This window comes from Lithobates pipiens, unplaced genomic scaffold (assembly GCF_037356315.1).
Source record: "Lithobates pipiens isolate NorthernLeopardFrog02 unplaced genomic scaffold, aLitPip1_a1.2 Scaffold_16, whole genome shotgun sequence".
NCBI lineage: Eukaryota > Metazoa > Chordata > Amphibia > Anura > Ranidae > Lithobates > Lithobates pipiens.
Window position 1 is genome coordinate 35,664,429 of NW_027507748.1, and position 20,819 is coordinate 35,685,247.

General features: G+C 41.4%; 1 protein-coding gene across 1 annotated transcript in view; it reads right to left on the reverse strand.

Annotated features, from left to right (window-relative positions):
- Nucleotides 1-20,819, reverse strand: part of LOC143984226 (beta-1,4-galactosyltransferase 4-like) — a 55,099-nt gene that overhangs the window by 26,290 nt on the left and 7,990 nt on the right. Inside the window, exons 3-4 of the mRNA XM_077484512.1 lie at nucleotides 19,853-20,040; nucleotides 3,208-3,330 (exon numbers count right to left, since the gene is read on the reverse strand). Of these exons, the coding sequence (XP_077340638.1) occupies nucleotides 3,208-3,330; nucleotides 19,853-20,040 (311 nt within the window). The remainder of the gene's footprint in view (nucleotides 1-3,207; nucleotides 3,331-19,852; nucleotides 20,041-20,819) is intronic.

Sequence of the window (20,819 nt, forward strand, 5' to 3'; positions counted from 1 at the left end):
GAATTACCGAATTACAATGCTAACAAATTTAAACGAAATTCGAATCAAATTCGAAAAATTACATTTTGTGGCCTGAATTCGGGGCCACGTATCTTGGGGCCACTTGTAGCTAGAAACCCCAAATTTGGTATGCAAACACAGTAGAACTAGAATTTGGGGTTTCTAGCACCAAGTGACCCCGAGATACATGGCCCTAAATTCGGGTCGCAAAATATTTTCGAATCCAGTTGAAATAGTTTCAAATGCGGTTGAAATAATTTCGAATCATGTTGAAATCATTTAGAATCCGGTGGAAATATTTTCGAATTTGGTTGAAATAACCCAAATTGGAGATTTTGTAGTGCTAGTTCTACTGTGTTTGCATACCAAATTTGGGGTTCCTAGCTACAAGTGACCCCGAGATACGTGGCCCAATAGTCGGGTCGCAAAAGGTCATTCTCTTCTGCAGAAAAGTACTTGACATATTGTCCATATCTCTGGGTCACTTGGTTCTAGGAACCCCACAACTTGTGGCAGGTGATGTGGCAAGTGGACAATCCACAACTTGGTCATGTGGCAGGTCACGTGGCACTTGTGGCAGGTGTCATTGCAAGTGGACAATACACAACTTATGGCAGGTGATGTAGCAAGTGGACAATACACAACTTGTGGCAAGTGGACAATGACATACAGCATATGTACTTGCCTTGCGATCGACATCTGTGACTTCTTCAATCAGGCATGCTGACAACTTCATTGATGTGATAAATATAAATGAAATAAGATGTGTGTGTTTTTTTGCACTGGTACACTGCAAGTATGAGAAGTTGATGTGACAGATGTATATAAGTAAGTAACTAACCATCTTCCAAAATTTCTAATTCAAATAGAAAAGATTAGAAAAAAATATAATTTAATAGAATAAAATGGAAAGAATATACAACCATCCTCTGAAATTCAAATTTCAAATAGAATAAATTAGAATTTCGAATAGTATGAATTCACATTTTTTAATTAATTAATTTTAAATTTGGAAAGAAAAGATTATAATAAAATAGAAAATAGACTAGAAAAAAACGATAGAACAGAATATATTATATTTTATTCTGTTCTGTTCTATTGTTTTTCTAGTCTATTCTTTTATATTCTATTAAAATCGAAATCATTATATACTAAATTCGAATTTCGGAAGATGGTGGTTTTATAATATATATATATATATATATATATATTTCTTTCCGACATTCGAATTTCTTATAGAATGAATTTGAATTTGAATAGAAAAGATTTGAATAGAAATAGAGAATAGACTAGAAAAACAGTAGAACAGAATAGAATATAGATACTATCTATTTCATTTTTTATTTCTTTTGCAGATTACTATTTGTTACTATTAGACTATTAGCATCTATTTCATTTTTTTGCAGATCTCCTGCAGACTATTGGTATCTATTTCGTTTTCTCACCAGATTTCCTGCAGACTATTAGCGTCTATTTCTTTTTTTTAGAAGATCTCCTGTAGACTATTAACAGCCATTTCACTTCTTTTTTTTTTTTTTTGCAGATTACTATTTATTTCCATCAGATATCCTGCAGTATATTAACATTTATTTCATTTTTTTGCAGATCTCCTAAGGGAATCATCCCATAATAAACAGCAATAAAATTATTGGAAAAATGGGACTTTAGATATAGCCCTCAGGAAACCACAACAACATATGAAAACGTTTCCATTCGTAAACAGACTGGGACATGTGGTGTCGAGAATCTGTTACATCACTACCAGGTTGTTCACCAAGTTTGGGCAAACTGGATTGCGCCCCATTTTCACGGTTTATATTGTTGCGTTATGAGTGCAAATAGACATCCCTGCCATCCTAATGCATATACATTGTTGGCTACTTGATTTGTGCCCAGATTTTGTACAGATTTTGAATGCATTCTATAAATTTATACCTGGGTGATCCCTTGTCCAGTCTCTACCGGGGAGACTGTCTACTCCCATGAATGCTATGTCAGTTTGTTTCGTTCCTGGTCTGACATATTTGTGCTACAGCATTTGTAAAGATTGGTGCCTAATGCCCTGATGAAATGGTCCTCACGAAAAGTGGTGACAGAACAACAATTTGTTGGGGCATTATAATTCTTCAATGCCTTTTATATGTGTAAGGTGTTTCTCACCTTAATTTTTTGGGAAAATTGGCACAATAAATACTTGTGCTTTTATATATTTGTATATTTTTATTACACATGTGCACACTGGAAATTTTCGTTTCATTTTGGAAGCATTTGTTAATTGAAAAATTTCATTTCACTGTATTCATTATGTTGAACCGATTCATTTTTTACATTTTTTTTCCAATGCGCTTCTGGAAGAATGGTCAAACATTCCCATAGACACACTCCTAAACCTTGTGGACGGCCTTCCCAGAAGAGTTGAAGCTGTTATAGCTGCAAAGGGTGGGCCAACTCAATATTGAACCCTACTGACTAAGCCCTTGTACACACGGTTGGACATTCCGACAGAAAATGTCCGATCGGACCGTGTTGTCGGATAATCCGACCGCGTGTGGGCTCCATCGGACTGTTTCCATCAGAATATCAGATGAACCAAGTTTTCCAGCTTGGCTATAAAACTTTCCGACAACATGATCCGATCGGACCTTTTCCAATCATGTGTAGAGAATTCCGATCGGACAAAGTGCCACGCATGCTCAGATCAAATTCCTAGACCAAAGCTATTGGCTACTAGCCTGAACGTAGTCCCGTCGTAACGAAATAACGTCACCACATTCTGAACGATTGGATTTTCCGACAACTTTGTCCGACCGTGTGTATGCAACAGTTTCGGACAAAATCCGTCGGACAAAATCCGACGGATTTGGTTGTCGGAATGTCCAACCGTGTGTACAAGGGCTAATAAGCACTGCTCAGCCACCTGTTTTTATCGCCCCCACCCCAATGCTAACATTACATCCTCACCTGGCCGCAATGCTTTGCTACACTTTTTGCCTGAGGTTGCGTGTGTACAAGGGCTAAGACTGGGATTCCAATACAGTTCATGTAAAGGCAGATGTCCTAATACTTTTGATAATATAGTGTAAGTTTACTGCGGGGCATGTAAAAGTGAAATTGTGTTAAGGAAAGTACCAATAAAAGGTCAACGAGTTGCACCATAGGATAGTACAGCGAGAACATTGTAGCCCCAGGGCTGAAAATTTCCCTTACCTGATCCGTAGGTCATCGTCCTCACCTCCCCAGCCCCAGTAATTGTTTGAATAACCGTTCACCTTGGCAAACTGGTTCGTGGTCATGGCAGTCACACCTCCGAAATACCCTTTATACCGCAACCTGCAGGTGAAGAGAGACATGAGTCAGAGAGGATGGAATGCAGCTCAATCTCATAAGAGAATGCATATAAAATAACTCCACAAAAATATATGAACAGCAACCTTTAGGTCATTTATGTATTATTGCCATGCAATTAATCTAAAATCTTGGCCAACTCCTAAAAGTTAAATTAGGATTGCGTTGGTGAAGGTGTTGGTTTTGTAAGCTGTTGGGTGGGAGTTGCTTGGGTAGACTCACAGGACACAGGATACTCAGGGTGGGTGTCACCAGCCTGCTGATGTTCTTAAGGAGGTTAGCAGGCAAGAGGTGAAGCAGTGGCACAGAATCTGAAGAAATGCTGCCATATATTATGCCTTGCAAAAAATCTGCCAGTCATTTTCTAAAGACTGAGAACTGAGCGATTTAAAGACCACTGAACGCTCGGTTCTCAGTCTCCAGTGTGCAGAAATGCTGCCATATAGTCTTCCTTGCGCCTTAATGCATGGACGGACACCTGACTATGACTCAAGCTATGACAGACCACATGCCACATACCACTGACAAAGTCCAGCCCTAGTTCACCCACCCACTACACACCCCTGATTATACAGACAACGATAAGGCAAGCGCAAGAACAATCACTTTAACTCACTGGAGTCAAATTAGAGAAAGCCTTGCATTCACTGAAAAGATAACAATATATTCATTAAATGGTGGCAGTGCCAACCAAGAGCCCCCCACCCCCCCCATGTAATCAGTATGCGGTGGGGCAGGGAGATCAGGGCTAGTAGTAGTGCTGACTATTACAGTGAGAGCCCTTTCACACTGAGCTGTCCCGGGCCTCGACGGTAAAACACTGCTATTTTAGCTTTACTGACGTTTTTGCAACGCTATTCGGCCGCTAGCAGGGCGCTTTTAACCCCTGCTAGCAGCCGAAAAAGGGTTAAAACCACCCACAAAGCACTGCTACAGTGGCGCTGCACACTGATTTCAATGGGCAGGGGTGCTTTAGGAGTGGTGAGTTCACCGCTCCTAATGCACTCCAGAAAAGCTGCTGGCAGGACTTTTTCTGACGCCCTGCCAGCGCCCTGCTCCACTGTTTTAGGGCCCATTTTCAGCTGACAACAAGCTTAAGCCTGCTGTTGGCCGATGCCACTCAACCGGTCCAGGCTCTGGATTGCTCATGACTTTGCAGTTGGGATACACCCAGATGTCTGGACTGGCAGATGGCTCAGCCTCTCAGTGAGCCTCTGGGAGACTGAGCCAGCCACTCCCGCCCCCTCATAGCCCAGTGCCACAGTGAGTGATGGAGGGCCAGAGCAGAGAACCGGTGACTGAGAGTCACCGGCTCTCTGCTCACAGAAGACTGGAAACTGTGTGATTGGCAAATTTTGATCACTCAGTTCTCAGTCTTAGAAGCGGCGGGGGACAGATGCAGCATTGGACGAATGTAGAGAAGAGCATCTGTATGTAGAGAAGAGATTAAGTGTATCCAGGGAGGATGAGAGTGAGCTGTTGTAATTGAAAGAAAAAATGGGAGGCGGCCTCAAAAGAGGGACCTCAAATGATGGACAGCATATGTCCGGTACCTCATCCTGGAAATAGACTACACAAATGGCCCTAACATACTGGATTTGAAGGATTTTGACGGTACCAAATGGGTAAACAAATTATCAAAAGATTTATTCATACAATTTTATAATATTTAGACATAGAGATGTACACATGTACCACAAACATGAAAAACGTAGTGTTGATTCTCATCAGCCCCACTGCAGTTATGGGATAAGAGGCTTGCAGTAGCTTCGACGGAGTTGCGTTTCACGGGTCATGGCCTGCTTCTTCAGGAAAATATATTGCAGCCGAGCACTAAAATAAAAAATATTGTAAGTTTAGCGCCCCCTGGGGTTTAGTCAGGGAGCTCCTCACCAAACTCCCTGTCAGGAGTAGCTACTGTAGTTAATTACTAAGGATCCATTGGCTTCTCCATAAGTTTGGCCTGGTTGTACTTTCCTCTTCTACCACCAGATGGGCAGGGATTTTGTTGATCTCTTGGCCTGCTGGGAGAGCCTGTATATTTGGGTGAGGTCAGGTGATCTGGGTTCTTGTGTGCCACCCAGACCGCCATCTGGGTGGATGTGTGTCATATGCCCTGGGCTGCTAGGCCGGAGATTGGGCCTATCCTGGGGGCATCAGGCTGCCAGGTTGTGTGAGGGCCTATCCAGAAGTAAAAGGGCACCGCAGGATTGGGACTGCGGCTTGCAGTCCAACCAGAAGTGACGGTTCTGCCGGCCTGAGAACCTGTCAGTGTTCAGAGATAGAAGGGAAGTTGTCACCACAAAGGGACCAATCGCCTTTTCCAGGGACCACAGTGACTTACTGAAGCAAGTACCAGAGCCGTATTCTAACCGAACGGGAATGGTGGAGAATCTGGAAACTTCAGGCGGTAATCAAATCAGTGACACATCCAGTGTAGGTGACGCTTGCAGAGCAGCCTTGTGTGTCAAGCTAGGGACCAAGCCGGTAAGCAAGGGTGAAGTTTGAAGATAGCCGAAGTGTCAAGCTAGGGACCCATCAGGGAAGCGTGGGTGACGCTTGAGGGAGATACCACCACAAATGCCTTGAGGAGCTCATGGGATTCAGAGGGTCAAGTGAGAGACCAGGAGCTCAAGAACTACAAGGAGAAGTTGTAGTACAGCTAAGATAAATGTTACTTTGAGTTAGAAGTTGTTTAAGTACAGTTGCCATAGGAGACAGCAATCCTGCACGTGCAGAAGTGGCAGCTTGCTGGGGCCTTTCCCTGTACGGCTGTCCTCCTGTTGAAGTCTCAGATTCTGCCATTTAAAATTGCAACTACTTAAAGTGGTTGTAAACCCTTAGATTAAGGCTTACCTATAGGTCCAAGAAATATCTCCTAAACCTGCACGGTTTAGAAGATATTTACAAAAAGACAGGCACAGCTGTCTACGGCGCATGCGCTGTAGACAGCGGTGCGCAGGCGCACTATCGCCGTTAGCAGTATGCCGCTGCTAATGGCGATATGCCGTTAGCGGCGGCTCCCGTGCGCATGAGCGGGAGTGACGTCATCGCTGCTCCGGCGCTATGAGTGGCCGGAGCAGCGATACCCGGAACAAGATGGACGCTCCGTGCTACAGGGGACAGAGGTGACATCGCTGGGTCCTGTGTCAGGTAAGTGACACATAATGGGCTACTATGTGATGCATAGTAGCCCATTATGCTTTACCTTTGCAGGGAGACAAAGAAGAAGTAAACCCATCAGGGTATACTTCCTCTTTAAGGGTGTTCTGGCCCTAACCCTCTTTCCCCTACAAAATATAAAAAGGACCTTTATTAAAGAAATAAACCTCTTTTACATCCAAGAAGTGTCTGGCGCCCAATGACTTTTACCACCTTTGCACCCACCATGACTCACAACTAGGGATGAACTCGGGGTTTGAGTCGTTTATCTGTTTGGCAAATTCAGATCTTTGTGGACCGTTCGCACCAAATTTGTGTGGCATGAACGCCCCATAATGCAATGCACTACGCCATCGCAGTGCATTGCTGGCTCATGATTGGCCAAGCATGCACTGTGACCCCGCATGCTTGGCCAATCACAGCGCCGGCAACGAGGAGGCCAATTATAGCTCAGGGGGTTTAGTACACGCCCCACACTATATAAGGCCGCCAGCGTGGCGGCTTTGTGTAGTGTGTTCCGGCGTGTAGGGAAAGAGCTAGATAGGCAGAGACAGTGTGTTCTTTTTTTTTTTCAAATATAAAATTTTTATTGAACACCAAGAAAGGGAGAATTCCCAGCATTACAGATCAAAACAGAGTAAGATAAGGGTCAAACCACAGCTAATACTGTTCTGATAGGGAACAAGTATGGTGACACGGTCGCGGTAGTAACCAATTTGTTGGGTCTCATTCGGCATTAGCCGGTACTCCTCCCTTCATTTTCCATTTTCTAACAGACTTAGAAAGGAGATAAGTATAGGGATGTAAAGGGGAAAAGGGGAGCAAGGATGGATAAGGACTGGAGAATGAAAAGAGAAGAGAGGGGAGGGGGAAACAGATGGACAGTGTGTTCTTTTCTCAGGCATCTTAAAGTTAAAGTGGTGTTGTGTGCCTCCAGCACAGTATACACCTGTATCTACCCTTTATTGCTGGTGTTCTATAATAAAGGCATCTGCAGTAGTTAGTGGGTGTTGTGTGCCTCCAGCACAGCACAGTATACACCTGTATCTACCCTTTATTGCTGGTGTTCTCTAATACAGCCATCTGCAGGAGTTAGTGGGTGTTGTGTGCCTCCAGCGCAGTATACACCTGAAGATACCCCTTATTGCTGGTGTTGTCTGTTGCATATCTTGCATATTAGCCTTTAAATTAGCACTTTTGATTTGGAACGTTTGAGTCCCATAGACTTTAATAGGGTTCTAAAGTTCGTAAGAATTTTTGGTCCATTCGAAGGTTCTGGTGGTGGTGCGAACCGAACCGAGGGGGGTTCGGCTCATCCCTATTGATTGATTTTACCGAACAGCCAATTGCCGGTTGAAAAATAATGATACCAAGCTCATGGGTGCAGCTGCAGCCATGAGCTTGGTTTTAACCATTTGAAATCCAGGACGGTTTAAACCAGCTTTAGGACAGCAAATGGTGAAGCCTAATCTGTCCCGGAAAAAAGATAATTATGGATCATTTGTTATGAGACACTGCCAACGCTGAAAGGTATAATGTGCAGTGTGCGAGAACTGAGACAGCGCTGAAACGTAAAGAAAAAAGCACTCTTGGCTGAAGAAGAGTTAACTGTTAGGGAGTAAAATGGCGATTAATCTCACTGTCATTGTACCAGGGTGCGAGAAGCCGGCCAGAGTTTACAGAAGCATGTATTGCTTCTATTGTCTTCCATCTAAAGAGAAACATTTTGGCCCATTGACCTGGCCAGTCATCCGTTCTTATGTAAACGGATGACTTGGCTATTCCACAACCTGAACCTGAAGACACAGCTGTGAAAAGGTCCTGTGTGCAAAGGCCCAGATGATGCTGTGTTTCTTCAATACCTGTAGTCTGGTAAATTCCAAAAGGTCCTGGGACTTTAAATGAAGCACTTTACATATAAAAATTGTAATAAATGTACATGATTGAAAAGTCATAGTTCCGTGAATAGCAACAGTCAAAAAAAAGTCCAGTGAAACCCTCTAGCAGGACATTCTAGAGCACTTCATGCTTATCTCTGTTGACCAGAGAGATGCTGGTTTTATTTTCCAGCAGGACTTGGCACCTGCCCACACTGCCAAAAGTACCAATACCTGGTTTAATGATCATGGTATCAATGTGCTTGATTGGCCCGTAAACTCTCCTGACCTAAACCCCATAGAGAATCTGTGGGGTATTATCAAGAGGAAGATGAGAAGCACCAGACCCAACAATGTAGATGAGCTGAAGGCCTCTATCTAAGCAACCTGGGCTTCCATAACACCTCAGCAAGACCACAGGCTGATCGCCTCCATGCCACCCCGCATCGATGCCGTAATTCATGCAAAAGGAGCCCTGACCAAGTATTGAGTGCATATTATACTGTACATGGACATACTTTTCAGTAAGCCAAAGTTTCTGTGTTAAAAAATCAATGTTTCACTTTTTGAATTGAATTACTGAACTAAATTAACCTTTTGATATTCTAATTTTATGATATGCACCTGTATATATCCACTTTTGCACCAACCAAATGATCCGACTAAACAGATAACCTTGTGTTGAAAAAATAATACTAAAATAAAAATTCAATTTACTCTTAAAAAAAAAAAATCTGTAACAATGTCAGTGCGACTTGAGTACACATCACACCCAGCGCTGGGCAGGGTCACTCACCAAAGCTTATTGACCTTAAATGCGATAAATCTCAAAGGCTTGTTAGTAGTACTAAATCCTTCCTATAAGCCTTCCAAACATCGTTCATACTGTTCAATTCACCCCCAAAGAGAAAACGTACTCCGAATAGTATAATACCATATATTTAAAAAAAAAAAATATATATATATATATATATATATATATATATATATATATATATATATATATATATATATATATATATAATATATATATATGATTTTTTTTTTTTTTTTTTAATCTAGCTAGAGTGCCTTGGAAAATTATTCATACCCCTTGAACTTTTTATTTTTTTTCATGTTACAACCAGAAACATAAATGTATTTTATTGGGATTTTATGTGATAGACCAACACAAAGTGGCACAAAATTGTGAAGTGGAAAAAAAATTATAAAATGGTTTTCAAAATGATTTACAAATAAACATGTGAAAAGTGTGGGGTACATTTGTATGGCGCCCCCCGGAGTCAATACTTTGTAGAATCCCCTTTCGCTGCAATTACAGCCGCAAGTCTTTTTAGGGATGTCTCTACCAGCTTTGCACATCTAGAGAGGGAAATTTTTGCCCATTCTTCTTCTTTGAAAAATATCTCAAGTTCTGTCAGATTGGATGGAGAGCGTCTGTGAATAGCAATTTTCAAGTCTTGCCACAGATTTGCAAAAGGATTTAGGTCTGGACTGTGACTGGGCCATTCTAACACATAAATATGCTATCATCTAAACCATTCCATTGTAGCTCTGGCGTGTGTGTGTGTATATATATATATATATATATATATATATATATATATATATATATATTGTATTTTTATTGTTTAAATCAATGTACTCACATTTAATTATGTCTATATGACACTTAAAGAGTAACTCTAAATAAATAAAAAAATATATAATAATGTGCCATATACAATTGCTACGCAAGCCATATTGTAATTGAATGTTATTAAAAATTACAATTCCTTATCAATCTGTAGCACTGTCATTTTCTGTAAAATAATTTGATGACATTAAGTATGGTGCATTGTGAATGCATTTGTTATTAAAAAAAAAAGTTAATTTGATGCGAGAGCCCTGGTAAAAAATAAAAAAATAAAATATTTTTGGGGGTATTTTATTATTTGAGGTACACTTTTTTTTTTTCTGGGTATGAATTGAAAGATTTTTTGGAACAGTCTAGAACTGATAACTCTTTGAGACCTTATTTTTTTCCCACAGATAGAGTTTTATTTCAGTGGTATTTGATCGCCTCTGTGTTTTTTTATTTTTTGTGCTATAAACAAAAAGAGAACGACAATTTTGAAAACAACTTAATATTTTTTGCTTTGCAGAAACACAGGATCAATACCTTCCCTTTTGACAGGAAAACAATCTGCCTTGTTTACATATTCCTTTCAGAAGATGGTTATATTATTTCTATTCTATTGTTTCTTTCTATTCTATTATTTTCTATTCCAGTCTTGTTTATTCTTTTATTTTCTGTTCTATTCTAATCTATTCTTTTCTATTTATCTATCTATTTTGGGAAATGGTTATATACTTTCTATTCTATTGTTTTTCTTTTGCTTCTATTCAATTGAAATTCAAATTTCAGAAGATGGTTATAGTCTATTTCATTCTATTCTATTCTTTTTTTTTTCTGTTTCCAACTCTTTTTATTATTTATAAAAAAAAGACATAACATTCATAAAGTTCAAAAAGACTCAACATATAAAAAAATGCAACCATATACTGTACATTACATGTTGACATAACACATTACATTTAATATTCCTGAAGTATATAAAAATATTCATACCAACTTAGCTCTATACTTCTTACTCTAAGCCCTTGTACAAACGGTAGGACATTCCGACAACCAAATCCATTGGATTTTGTCTGATGGATTTTGTCCGAAACTGGTGTTGCATACATACGATCGGACAAAGTTGTCGGAAAATCCAACCGTTCAGAACGTGATGACTTTATTTCGTTACGACGGGACTACGTTCAGGCTAGTAGCCAATAGCTTTGGTCTAGGAATTTGATCTGAGCATGCGTGGCACTTTGTCCGATCGGAATTCTCTACACACGATCGGACAAAGTCCAATCAGATCATGTTGTCGGAAAATTTTACAGCCCAGCTCTAAAACTTTGTCGGTCGGATATTCTGACGGAAACAGTCCGATGGAGCCCGCACACGGTCGGATTATCTGACAACACGGTCCGATCTGACATTTTCCGTCGGAGTGTCCAACCGTGTGTACAAGGGCTAAAAGTTCCCACTCCCGACAACCAACTTTTACAATTTGTACAATTTCTACAGAATCTCTTTTTTTTTTCCTATTCTAATTCTATTGTGTTCTTTTATTTTATATTGTATTTTGTTCTGTTTTACTCTACTCTTTTCTGTTTTATTTTTCTATTCTATTCTTTTATTTTGTATTCTGTTCTGTTTTGCTCTACTATATTCTATTATTTTATCTTCTTTTCTATTCTATTTTATTCTCCTCATGAAATTCGTATTCTAAAAATATTTTAATTCGATTGGGAAACTATTCGAATTTCGTCCGAAATTTTGTTTTGTTTCGGATTCGTTTAAATTCATGACTTTTCTAATTTGGATACATTCGGATTTCCGAATAACGAAACGTCTTCAAATTTCAATTCGGAATGAAACGAACCGCACATGTCCAGTTTCCAGAAGCTTTATGAAAATTGGCAAAAGTGTGTTGTGAAGAATGCCGATTTATTTTAAAGGCTAATAAAGGTAATTTGTTTGTATCTTCTATTTTGTTTTTGTTTTTTTACACCATTCACCGAACTTTATAGACACCTCGTATTGTCGGAAAGCACTTTTGATCTGTATTATTTCTATTTGTGATCATAACACTATTTGGGGTTTATGTAATTATTTTTTGAGGCTCTTGGTATTGGGTGTTTGCATACTGTGTTATAGCAGCATTGGGGTTGATTTACTAAAACTGGAGAGTGCAAAATCTGGTGCAGCTATGCATAGAAACCAATCAGCTTCCAGTTTTTATTGTCAAAGCCTAATTGAAGAAGCTGAAGTTAGAAGCTGATTGGCTACCATACACAGCTGCACCAGATGTTGCACTCTCCAGTTTTAGTCAATCAGCCCCTAATGACGGCTATACACGTGTTGAATTCCAACCGTTTTTTCGTTTGAAAAAAAAAAATCGCACCTTTGAATAATCGTTTGATTTTTGACCATTAGTGCAACGGCCGATTTTGGGGTGGCCATCAAATTTGAGTGATCGGGCAAGTTGGAAATTTTTTGAAAAACAAACGCATTTCTAATCAATGATGGGAGAATCGTGCAAGAAATATAAATAAAAAAAATAAATAAATGCGCATTAGCTGTGACCTGGAAAGACAAGAAGATTCCCGGCCACAAATTTTTTTCTTCGCAACAAAATGAGGTGAAATTGAAGGCTTGGTTGGTGGAATTTCAAAAATCAATGATGTCACCATTGGATTACAAAACACACCAAATTTTTGATTTTCGATTAACAAATCATTCTGAATTCACACATGTATGTCCTGCATGAGTACTATACCACAAGATTCAAATACCGTATTTTTCGGACTATAAGGCACACCGGATTATAAGGCGCACTAGCAACGACCGGCTGATAAAATGGATATTTCCATATATAAGGCGCATCGGACTATAAGGCGCACCGGATTATAAGGCGCACTAGCAACGACCGGCTGATAAAATGGATATTTCCATATATATAAGGCGCATCGGACTATAAGGCGCACGGTCGATTTTGTGAGAAAATTTAGGCTTTTACGTGCGCCTTATAGTCCGAAGGTTAACGTCAAGAGACCGGGTGGCTTTTTCCACAAATCTCCATCCCTATTGATCTGTGACTCCATGCGCGCCCATCTGACAGATACTGTTAACAAAGAACTCCAGCGATGTCAACAGGTCATATATAAGGCGCACCGGATTATAAGGCGCACGGTCGTTTTTGGGAGAAAATTTAGGCTTTTACGTGCGCCTTATAGTCCGAAAAATACGGTAATCTATAGGCTTGTGCAATTCGTTTCGTTACCAATCGAAATTCGGCCCAATTTTGCATCTATCAGACATTTGGATGCATCCGAATGTCCGAATGAAAAAATAACGAATTACAAGGAATACAAACGAAATTATAGCGGATATAACAAATAAATTCGACATGATTCGATAATTATTTAAAGATCTAATGAAACAAAAGGTCAGCTCAAAGTAAATCTTACAGTCCAATCAGCTGATTCATTTTGTGCCAGAGGTTGGATTACTGGCAAAGTGCATTCCTGAGAACTTAGTGAGAAGGGTGTTGTATTTTATTTGAGCCCAGGAGAAGAGACGTTGTCATTGTGTGTGTTAAAAGATTCAATAAACAAACGACTTTCCAAACTACAAATCATTATCAGGAATGCATGTACATACATAAATAGCGAATTTCAACAAATACGAACGAAATTATAGCGCATATAACGAATGAATTCGTCAGGATTCGAGATTCAGTATAACGAATATCGACACTCTACGAATAGTAACAAATAATCCGAAAACTTATTAACGTAACATAACGAATATAACAGAACGAAATTATGTATTTTACGAATGACAACGAACCAAAACTAAACAAAATTTTCCGCTGTGCACAAGTCTAATAATCAATAAACAGTGCTGCACTATAAATCAAAAACAATAATGTCATAGATTCAATATATGAATTTTATATATGAACTTTCAGCAATATACTGTATGTTTATTGATTACCATTTTTTAGTTACACTTGTACCATTAACCACTAGCCAACCAGCGCACAACAATCTACGTCAGCACAATGGTGGGGCTGGGCAAATGGGCGTACCGGTTTGTCCCCTTTAAATTGCGGCATTGTGGGCGCGTGCTACATGACCGTGCCCACCGGTCCCGTGGACTCGATGTCCACCGGGGGCCCGCGATCATGTCACGGAGCCAAAGAACGGGGAGATGCCTTTGAACAAGGCATTTCCCCGTTCTGCCTAGTGACGTGTGAAAAAATACTGCGCTACTCTGTGAAAAAGGAAGAAGCAGCTACACAAAAATGTGACAGACATTCATAATAAACAATGGGTGAAAATGTAGCGCTATAAAGATCGAATGGTAAATCAATGTGAAAATATGTAAAAATGTATGTGAACGAGTCCCAACTAAATGAATGTGAGGACAATGAATGGGTTCCAAATAGGTCAGTCCAACCAAGTGGGGGTTCTGCCCAAACCCGAAATGCGATGACAGCTGAAAGAATGTAACATCCGTAGAATGAGAATATCCAAGAACAGTAGAAATGGTTACTCTTACCAGATCCCAAGGACCTGAGTGCCAGCGAGACCAGGTCACACAGGCCAGGCATGTACTGGCCATCGGGACTACCGGGAGTTTCCCGGTGGGCCGATGGCTCAGTGGGCCACTCTGATGTAAGGGGGCTGCTGATGGGACACTCTGATGTAAGGGGCTGTTGATGGAACATTCTGATGTAAGGGGCTGTTGATGGAACATTCTGATGTAAGGGGGTGCTGATGGGACACTCTGATGTAAGGGGGTGCTGGTGGGACACTCTGATGTAAGGGGGTGCTGATTGGACACTCTGTTGTAAGGGGGCTGGTGATGGGGCCCTCTGATGTAAGTGGGTGCTGATGGGACACTCAAAATGTAAGTGGGCCGGTCTGAATGAAGTCCAGGGCCAAATTTCTGTCCCAGTCCAGCCCTGATGGAACCGCAATCAACGTTTCGGCAAAGATGATCCAGGGGTTCCTCAGCAGCCTTCAAAAGCCAGGAAAGCTCTGGATGGAATCACGTTGGCAGAGACGATCATGAAGGATGGGATGGAGCAGTCAAGCAGAAAGATCGACATATATATATATGCAAAAATAGGAAAGCACTGTTTATTTATGGAAGTTTATTTCCTTACAAGGTAGACTCTTCAGACTTGTATCTCCAAGTGTCTTTTCGACATTTGGAAAAGACACTTGGAGATACAAGCCTGAAGAGTCTACCTTGTAAGGAAAGAAACTTCAATAAATAAACAGTGCTTTCCTTTTTTTGCATATATATGTCGATCTTTCTGCTTGACTGCTCCATCCCGTCCTCCATGATCGTCTCTGCCAACGTGATTCCATCCAGAGCTTTCCTGGCTTTTGAAGGCTGCTGAGGAACCCCTGGATCATCTTTGCCGAAACGTTGATTGCGGTATCCATGCCTGTGTGACCTGGTGCCGCTGGCACTCGGGTCCTTGGGATCTGGTAAGAGTAACCATTTCTACTGTTCTTGGATATTCTCATTCTACGGATGTTACATTCTTTCAGCTGTCATCGCATTTCTGGTTTTGGGCAGAACCCTCACTTGGTTGGACTGACCTATTTGGAACCCATTCATTGTCCTCGCATTCATTTAGTTGGGACTCGTTCACATACATTTTTACATATTTTCACATTGTTTTTCCATTCGATCTTTATAGCGCTACATTTTCACCCATTGCCTAGTGACGTGACAGGAAATCAGGTAAAGCACATTATACAGAAGAGTGCTTGTGCTGTATAACATGCTTTAACCACTTCAGCTCCGGAAGATTTTACCACCCTTCATGACCAGGCCATTTTTTGCAATACTGAACTGCGTTAATTTAACTCACAATTATGCAGTCGTGCGACGCTGTACCCAAACAATATGTATGTCCTTTTTTCCCCCCACAAATAGAGCTTTCTTTTGGTGGTATTTGATCACCTCTGCGTTTTTTTGTTTTTTTTGCACTATAAAAAAAATAAAGGCCGACAATTTTGAAAAAAAAACTATATTTTTTATTTTCTGCTATAAAACATTTCCAATAAAAAATTTTAAACATCGAATTTTTCTCATAAATTTAGGCCAATATGTATTCTGCTACATATTTTTGGTAAAAAAAACAAAACAATAAGCGTATATTGATTGGTTTGCTTAAAAGTTTAATCCTCTACAAACTATGGGATTTTTTAGGGACTGTTTATTTTTTTCTTCATTTTTTTACTAGTAATGGCAGCGATCAGCGATTTTTAGCGTGACTGCGACATTGCGGCAGACAAATTGGACACTAAGTGACAATTTTTGGGAACCAGCGACACCAATAAAGTGATCAGTGCTAAAAAAAGTGCACTGTCACGGTATAAATGACACTGGCAGGGAAGGAGTTAACATGAGGGGCAATCAAAAAGTTAAATGTGTTCACTATGTGTTTTTTTTAACTGTAGGCTTAGCAGAAACATGAGATCTTCATTTTCCTTTCTGGCAGAACAGCGTTCTGCCTTGTTTACATAGGCAGACTGGCGTTCTGCCTTGCTACAAAAGATCGCCAGATCTGGTGATTGGCTCCTGCTGTGTCCAATTACAGTGGAAGCGTGCACGAGAGCCGAAGACGAGAATCACTTACAGCTATGTGATTTGGTGCTAAAGGGTCGCCCTGCCGCAGTGAATGTATGTAGGCCGGTGTTGTGTCAAATACTGTCCCCCGTCGGATAGTGTCCGCCCTGTACTGCGCTTGTGCAGTACCGAGGACAAGGAGAAGCCGAAGGTCTCCAAAGATGGACAGGCCTGTGCAGTGAGACCAGGTTCAATCCCCACCATCCAAGTGGATATAGAGTCAGAATGAAAAATTGCCGAGCGAAGCGAGGCGGTGCCCAAAGCACGGCAAGCCCGCGAGGGGCCCTGTTACTAAGTGCTACCGTATGTCAACTTGCATGGTGGGGCTTGAACCTGGACTCAGGGCAGAAGGTACTATTAAGTGAGCAGGCGCCGTTCATCTTCGGACACTTTCGGAGTCTCCTTGTCCTCCGTACTGCACAAGCGCTGCTCCTGCGCAGTACGGGGCGGACACTATCCGATGGGGGGACAGTTTTTGCCAGAATACCGGTCCAAAAAATGATTAAAGGGAGCAAGTACACTTTCACTTTCAAAATCCACTCCTAGGGGAGGAGGAAGTTGCTTGCCCTGCCCCCTCACCTCCCGCAGCCTGCTAGGACACATCATCTGTCCAAGGAGGCTGCAGGACAATTTTACAAAGTGCTGCACAACCACATCCATGTCCATCAGCGCTCATCCATGTCTCACCCATACCACATGAGTGCTCATCTGTGCCACATCACTGTGCATCCATGCTAGTAAAGTGCCCACCAGTGCCACTACAGTGCTCTCAGTGCCCTACAAAAGTGTAATAGGTAGTCAGGAAATTAGATGTGGAATTTATGTCCCTAGAACACCTGAAGGTGCTCCTTGAATATTGGGCCTCTGTATGTGGCCAGGCTGTGTACAAGTCTCACATGTGGTATCGCCATACTCAGGAGGAGTAGCAGAATGTATTTTGGGGTGTAATTTTTGCTATGTACATGCTATGTGTTAGACATATCTTAGAAATTGACAACTTTGTGTAAAAAAATAAAAAAAAATGCATTTTCATTTTTTCCACATTTTCCAAAAACTTGTGGAAAAAAAATGACATGACATGTTCAAAACACTCCTTATGCCACCTAGATTAAGTGTTGGGGTGTTTGCTTTCCAAAATGGAGTACTTTTTGGGTGTTTCCATTTTCCTGTTGCTCCAGGGCCTTCAAAAGTGTAATAAGTAGTCAAGAAATTAAATGTGTCATTTATGCTCCTAGAACACCTGACGGTGCTCCCTGCATGTTGGTCCTCTGTATGTGGCCAGGCTGTGAAAAAGTCTTACACATGTGGTATCACCATACTCAGGAGGGATAGCAGAATGTGTTTTGGGGTATAGTTGCAAATACGCATATTCCATGTGAGAAAAATTACCTGTTAATATGACAATTTTGTGAAAAACAAGTGTGAGTGAGGGGGGCATGTTTGTTTGCCCTCCCTCCCATAAAATATTGAGAACTAGCCGACACTGTGAACAAGCCCTTTTGTGGTAACTTTGGACAGTGACATATACTCTTAATGGAGAGACTCCTGATGTCTCTCCTGTCCTCTAAAGCAGCTGATGAAACACAAATCAGAATTGATCAGTTGCTTCCCTGGCTGTAACAGCCAGGGGATGACAGCTGTGACACCAGGATTCATCACAGAGGGGAGTATAGTTGCAAATACGCATATTCCATGTGAGAAAAATTACCTGTTAATATGACAATTTTGTGAAAAACAAGTGTGAGTGAGGGGGGCATGTTTGTTTGCCCTCCCTCCCATAAAATATTGAGAACTAGCCGACACTGTGAACAAGCCCTTTTGTGGTAACTTTGGACAGTGACATATACTCTTAATGGAGAGACTCCTGATGTCTCTCCTGTCCTCTAAAGCAGCTGATGAAACACAAATCAGAATTGATCAGTTGCTTCCCTGGCTGTAACAGCCAGGGGATGACAGCTGTGACACCAGGATTCATCACAGAGGGGATAGGGGAATGGAAGTTCCTCCATCTCCTGTGCAGGAGCAGGGCCTTCTTTAATACTGATTGGACCCTGGGCAAAAAATTTCTTGGGGCTCCCCCCCCCATGCAGTTTTGCTCTCCACCTGCTCTGAGACATACAATAAATAGCAGCTAGACTCAAAATCAGTTTACTGTATCAGATCAGGCAGCAATTGCGATTGGTTACCAACAGTTACAGCATATCATTACTGCTTAATGACTGGTTGCTAGAGGTTACAGCATACATTACAGCTCACTGATTAGTTGCTGGAGGTTACAGCAAATGATTTCTGCTTGTTAATTGGTTACTAGAGATTACTGTAAAGTAATACTGCTCACTGATTGGTTGCTGGAGGTTACAGCACATCATCTCCTCACTGCAGGGGAGCATGATACACATATGAATGCCACCTTTATGTACATATCAATGCTGCCGGCCGCATCTATTTACTTAGTAATGCCGCCACTATTTACATATCAATGCCGGTTATTTACATGTAAACACAGGGTCTGCAGGTGAGTTATCTGTACACAACAATAGGGCAGAGCTGGGCAGCATTAGTACCATCACTTCACACTGAGATATTGGGACTAAAACTTCAAGGGACAAGGGAATTTACACTGGGATAGTTGCCAAGTATGAGGCAGCTGCTTTGGGCCCCACAACAATGACAGGGCCCAGGGCAGGTGCCCCTTTTGCCCTGCCTTAAAGACGGCCCTGTGCAGGAGCCTTCCTGATCATTTTCTACAGACCAAGGCTCATTGGAGGAAACAGGAGCCCAGAAACCACTGTTGGTGGCAGCAGGAGAGGCCTTTCCATTACTGTAAAAGTAATTGAGTGGCTATAAAACCACCCGGATCACTTCTAATCCTCCTCCTCTCTAGCCAAAACATTAAAGAAAGAAATTTGGCTAAAGATATTTTTTTTTGTTTGGCCTGGGCTTTTAGATATCAATCTGGTCATGATAAGAAAGCCAACCTGAATCTTTCCTATGTAAGCCCAGCTCATTTATAAGAAATTATGACTGATAATTCAGACTGCAAATGGTACAGTAGCCCTCTTGCAGCCGAGTCGAGGGGCACTCCACTGAGCTAATCTTGTGCAAAAGTCTTTCTTCTCTCCTATGAAAATCAATTAAACAAATATTTCACAGATCTTTTTACAGGCTAAAACATTGCCCAAAACAAAGGAAATGGCTGTACTATCTGCTTCCCTACTTGTATCCGGTGATGTTGCGGCCAACCACCAGGTGTTTGGGCTCGGTGTCGCACAGGTAGGTGTTGAAATCGTTCTCGGGTACCAGGTCCACATCGTGTAAGATAAAACAGTCCCATTTCTCTTCTTTCAATGCTTCTATGTACCCCACGTTGAGTAACTTGGCTCTGTTGAATTTCTCGTCACCGGCCTGTGGTGACAATGAAAGGGACACCTTTTCAATGAATAAGACAGGCAATTAAAGGGATACTTTAAAGTAGTGGTCTCCAAACTGCAGCCCTTTGCTTGCCTTTATCCGGCCCTTGGGGCACCATTATATCCACTACCACCAACAATGGGGCATCATTTCTGACACCAACAATGGGCACTATTCCTCCCACTGACACCATCAAAGGGGCACGATTCCTTCTACTGATACCAATGATGGGGCATAATTCCTTCTATTAATAGCATTGATGGTCCACTCTTACTCCCACTGAAGACACCAAAGATGGTGCATTATTTACTCCTACTGGACATCACAACATTTTCTACTCCCACTGACAGTAGTCCGGCCCCCCTGAATTTTGAAGGACAGTAAACTGGCCCTTTGCTTAGAAAGTTTGGAGACTCCTGCTTTAATGCAACACTCTGGCTGATTTACCCCAGCGTTAGTGGGAGTAAGCAATGCCTCAGAATTGGTGGTCAGTGGAAGTAAAATAAAACGTCATTACAAAATGTTTGCATGTTTACATGTTTAGTAGAGAAAGAATAGTGCCCCATCATTGGTATCAGTGGGAGGAATAGTGGCCCATCATTGGTATCAGTGGGAGGAATAGTGGCCCATCATTGGTGTCAGTGGGAGGAATAGTGCCCCATCATTGGTATCAGTGGGAGGAATAGTGCCCCATCATTGGTGTCAGTGGGAGGAATAGTGCCCCATCATTGGTGTCAGTGGGAGGAATAGTGCCCCATCATTGGCGTCAGTGG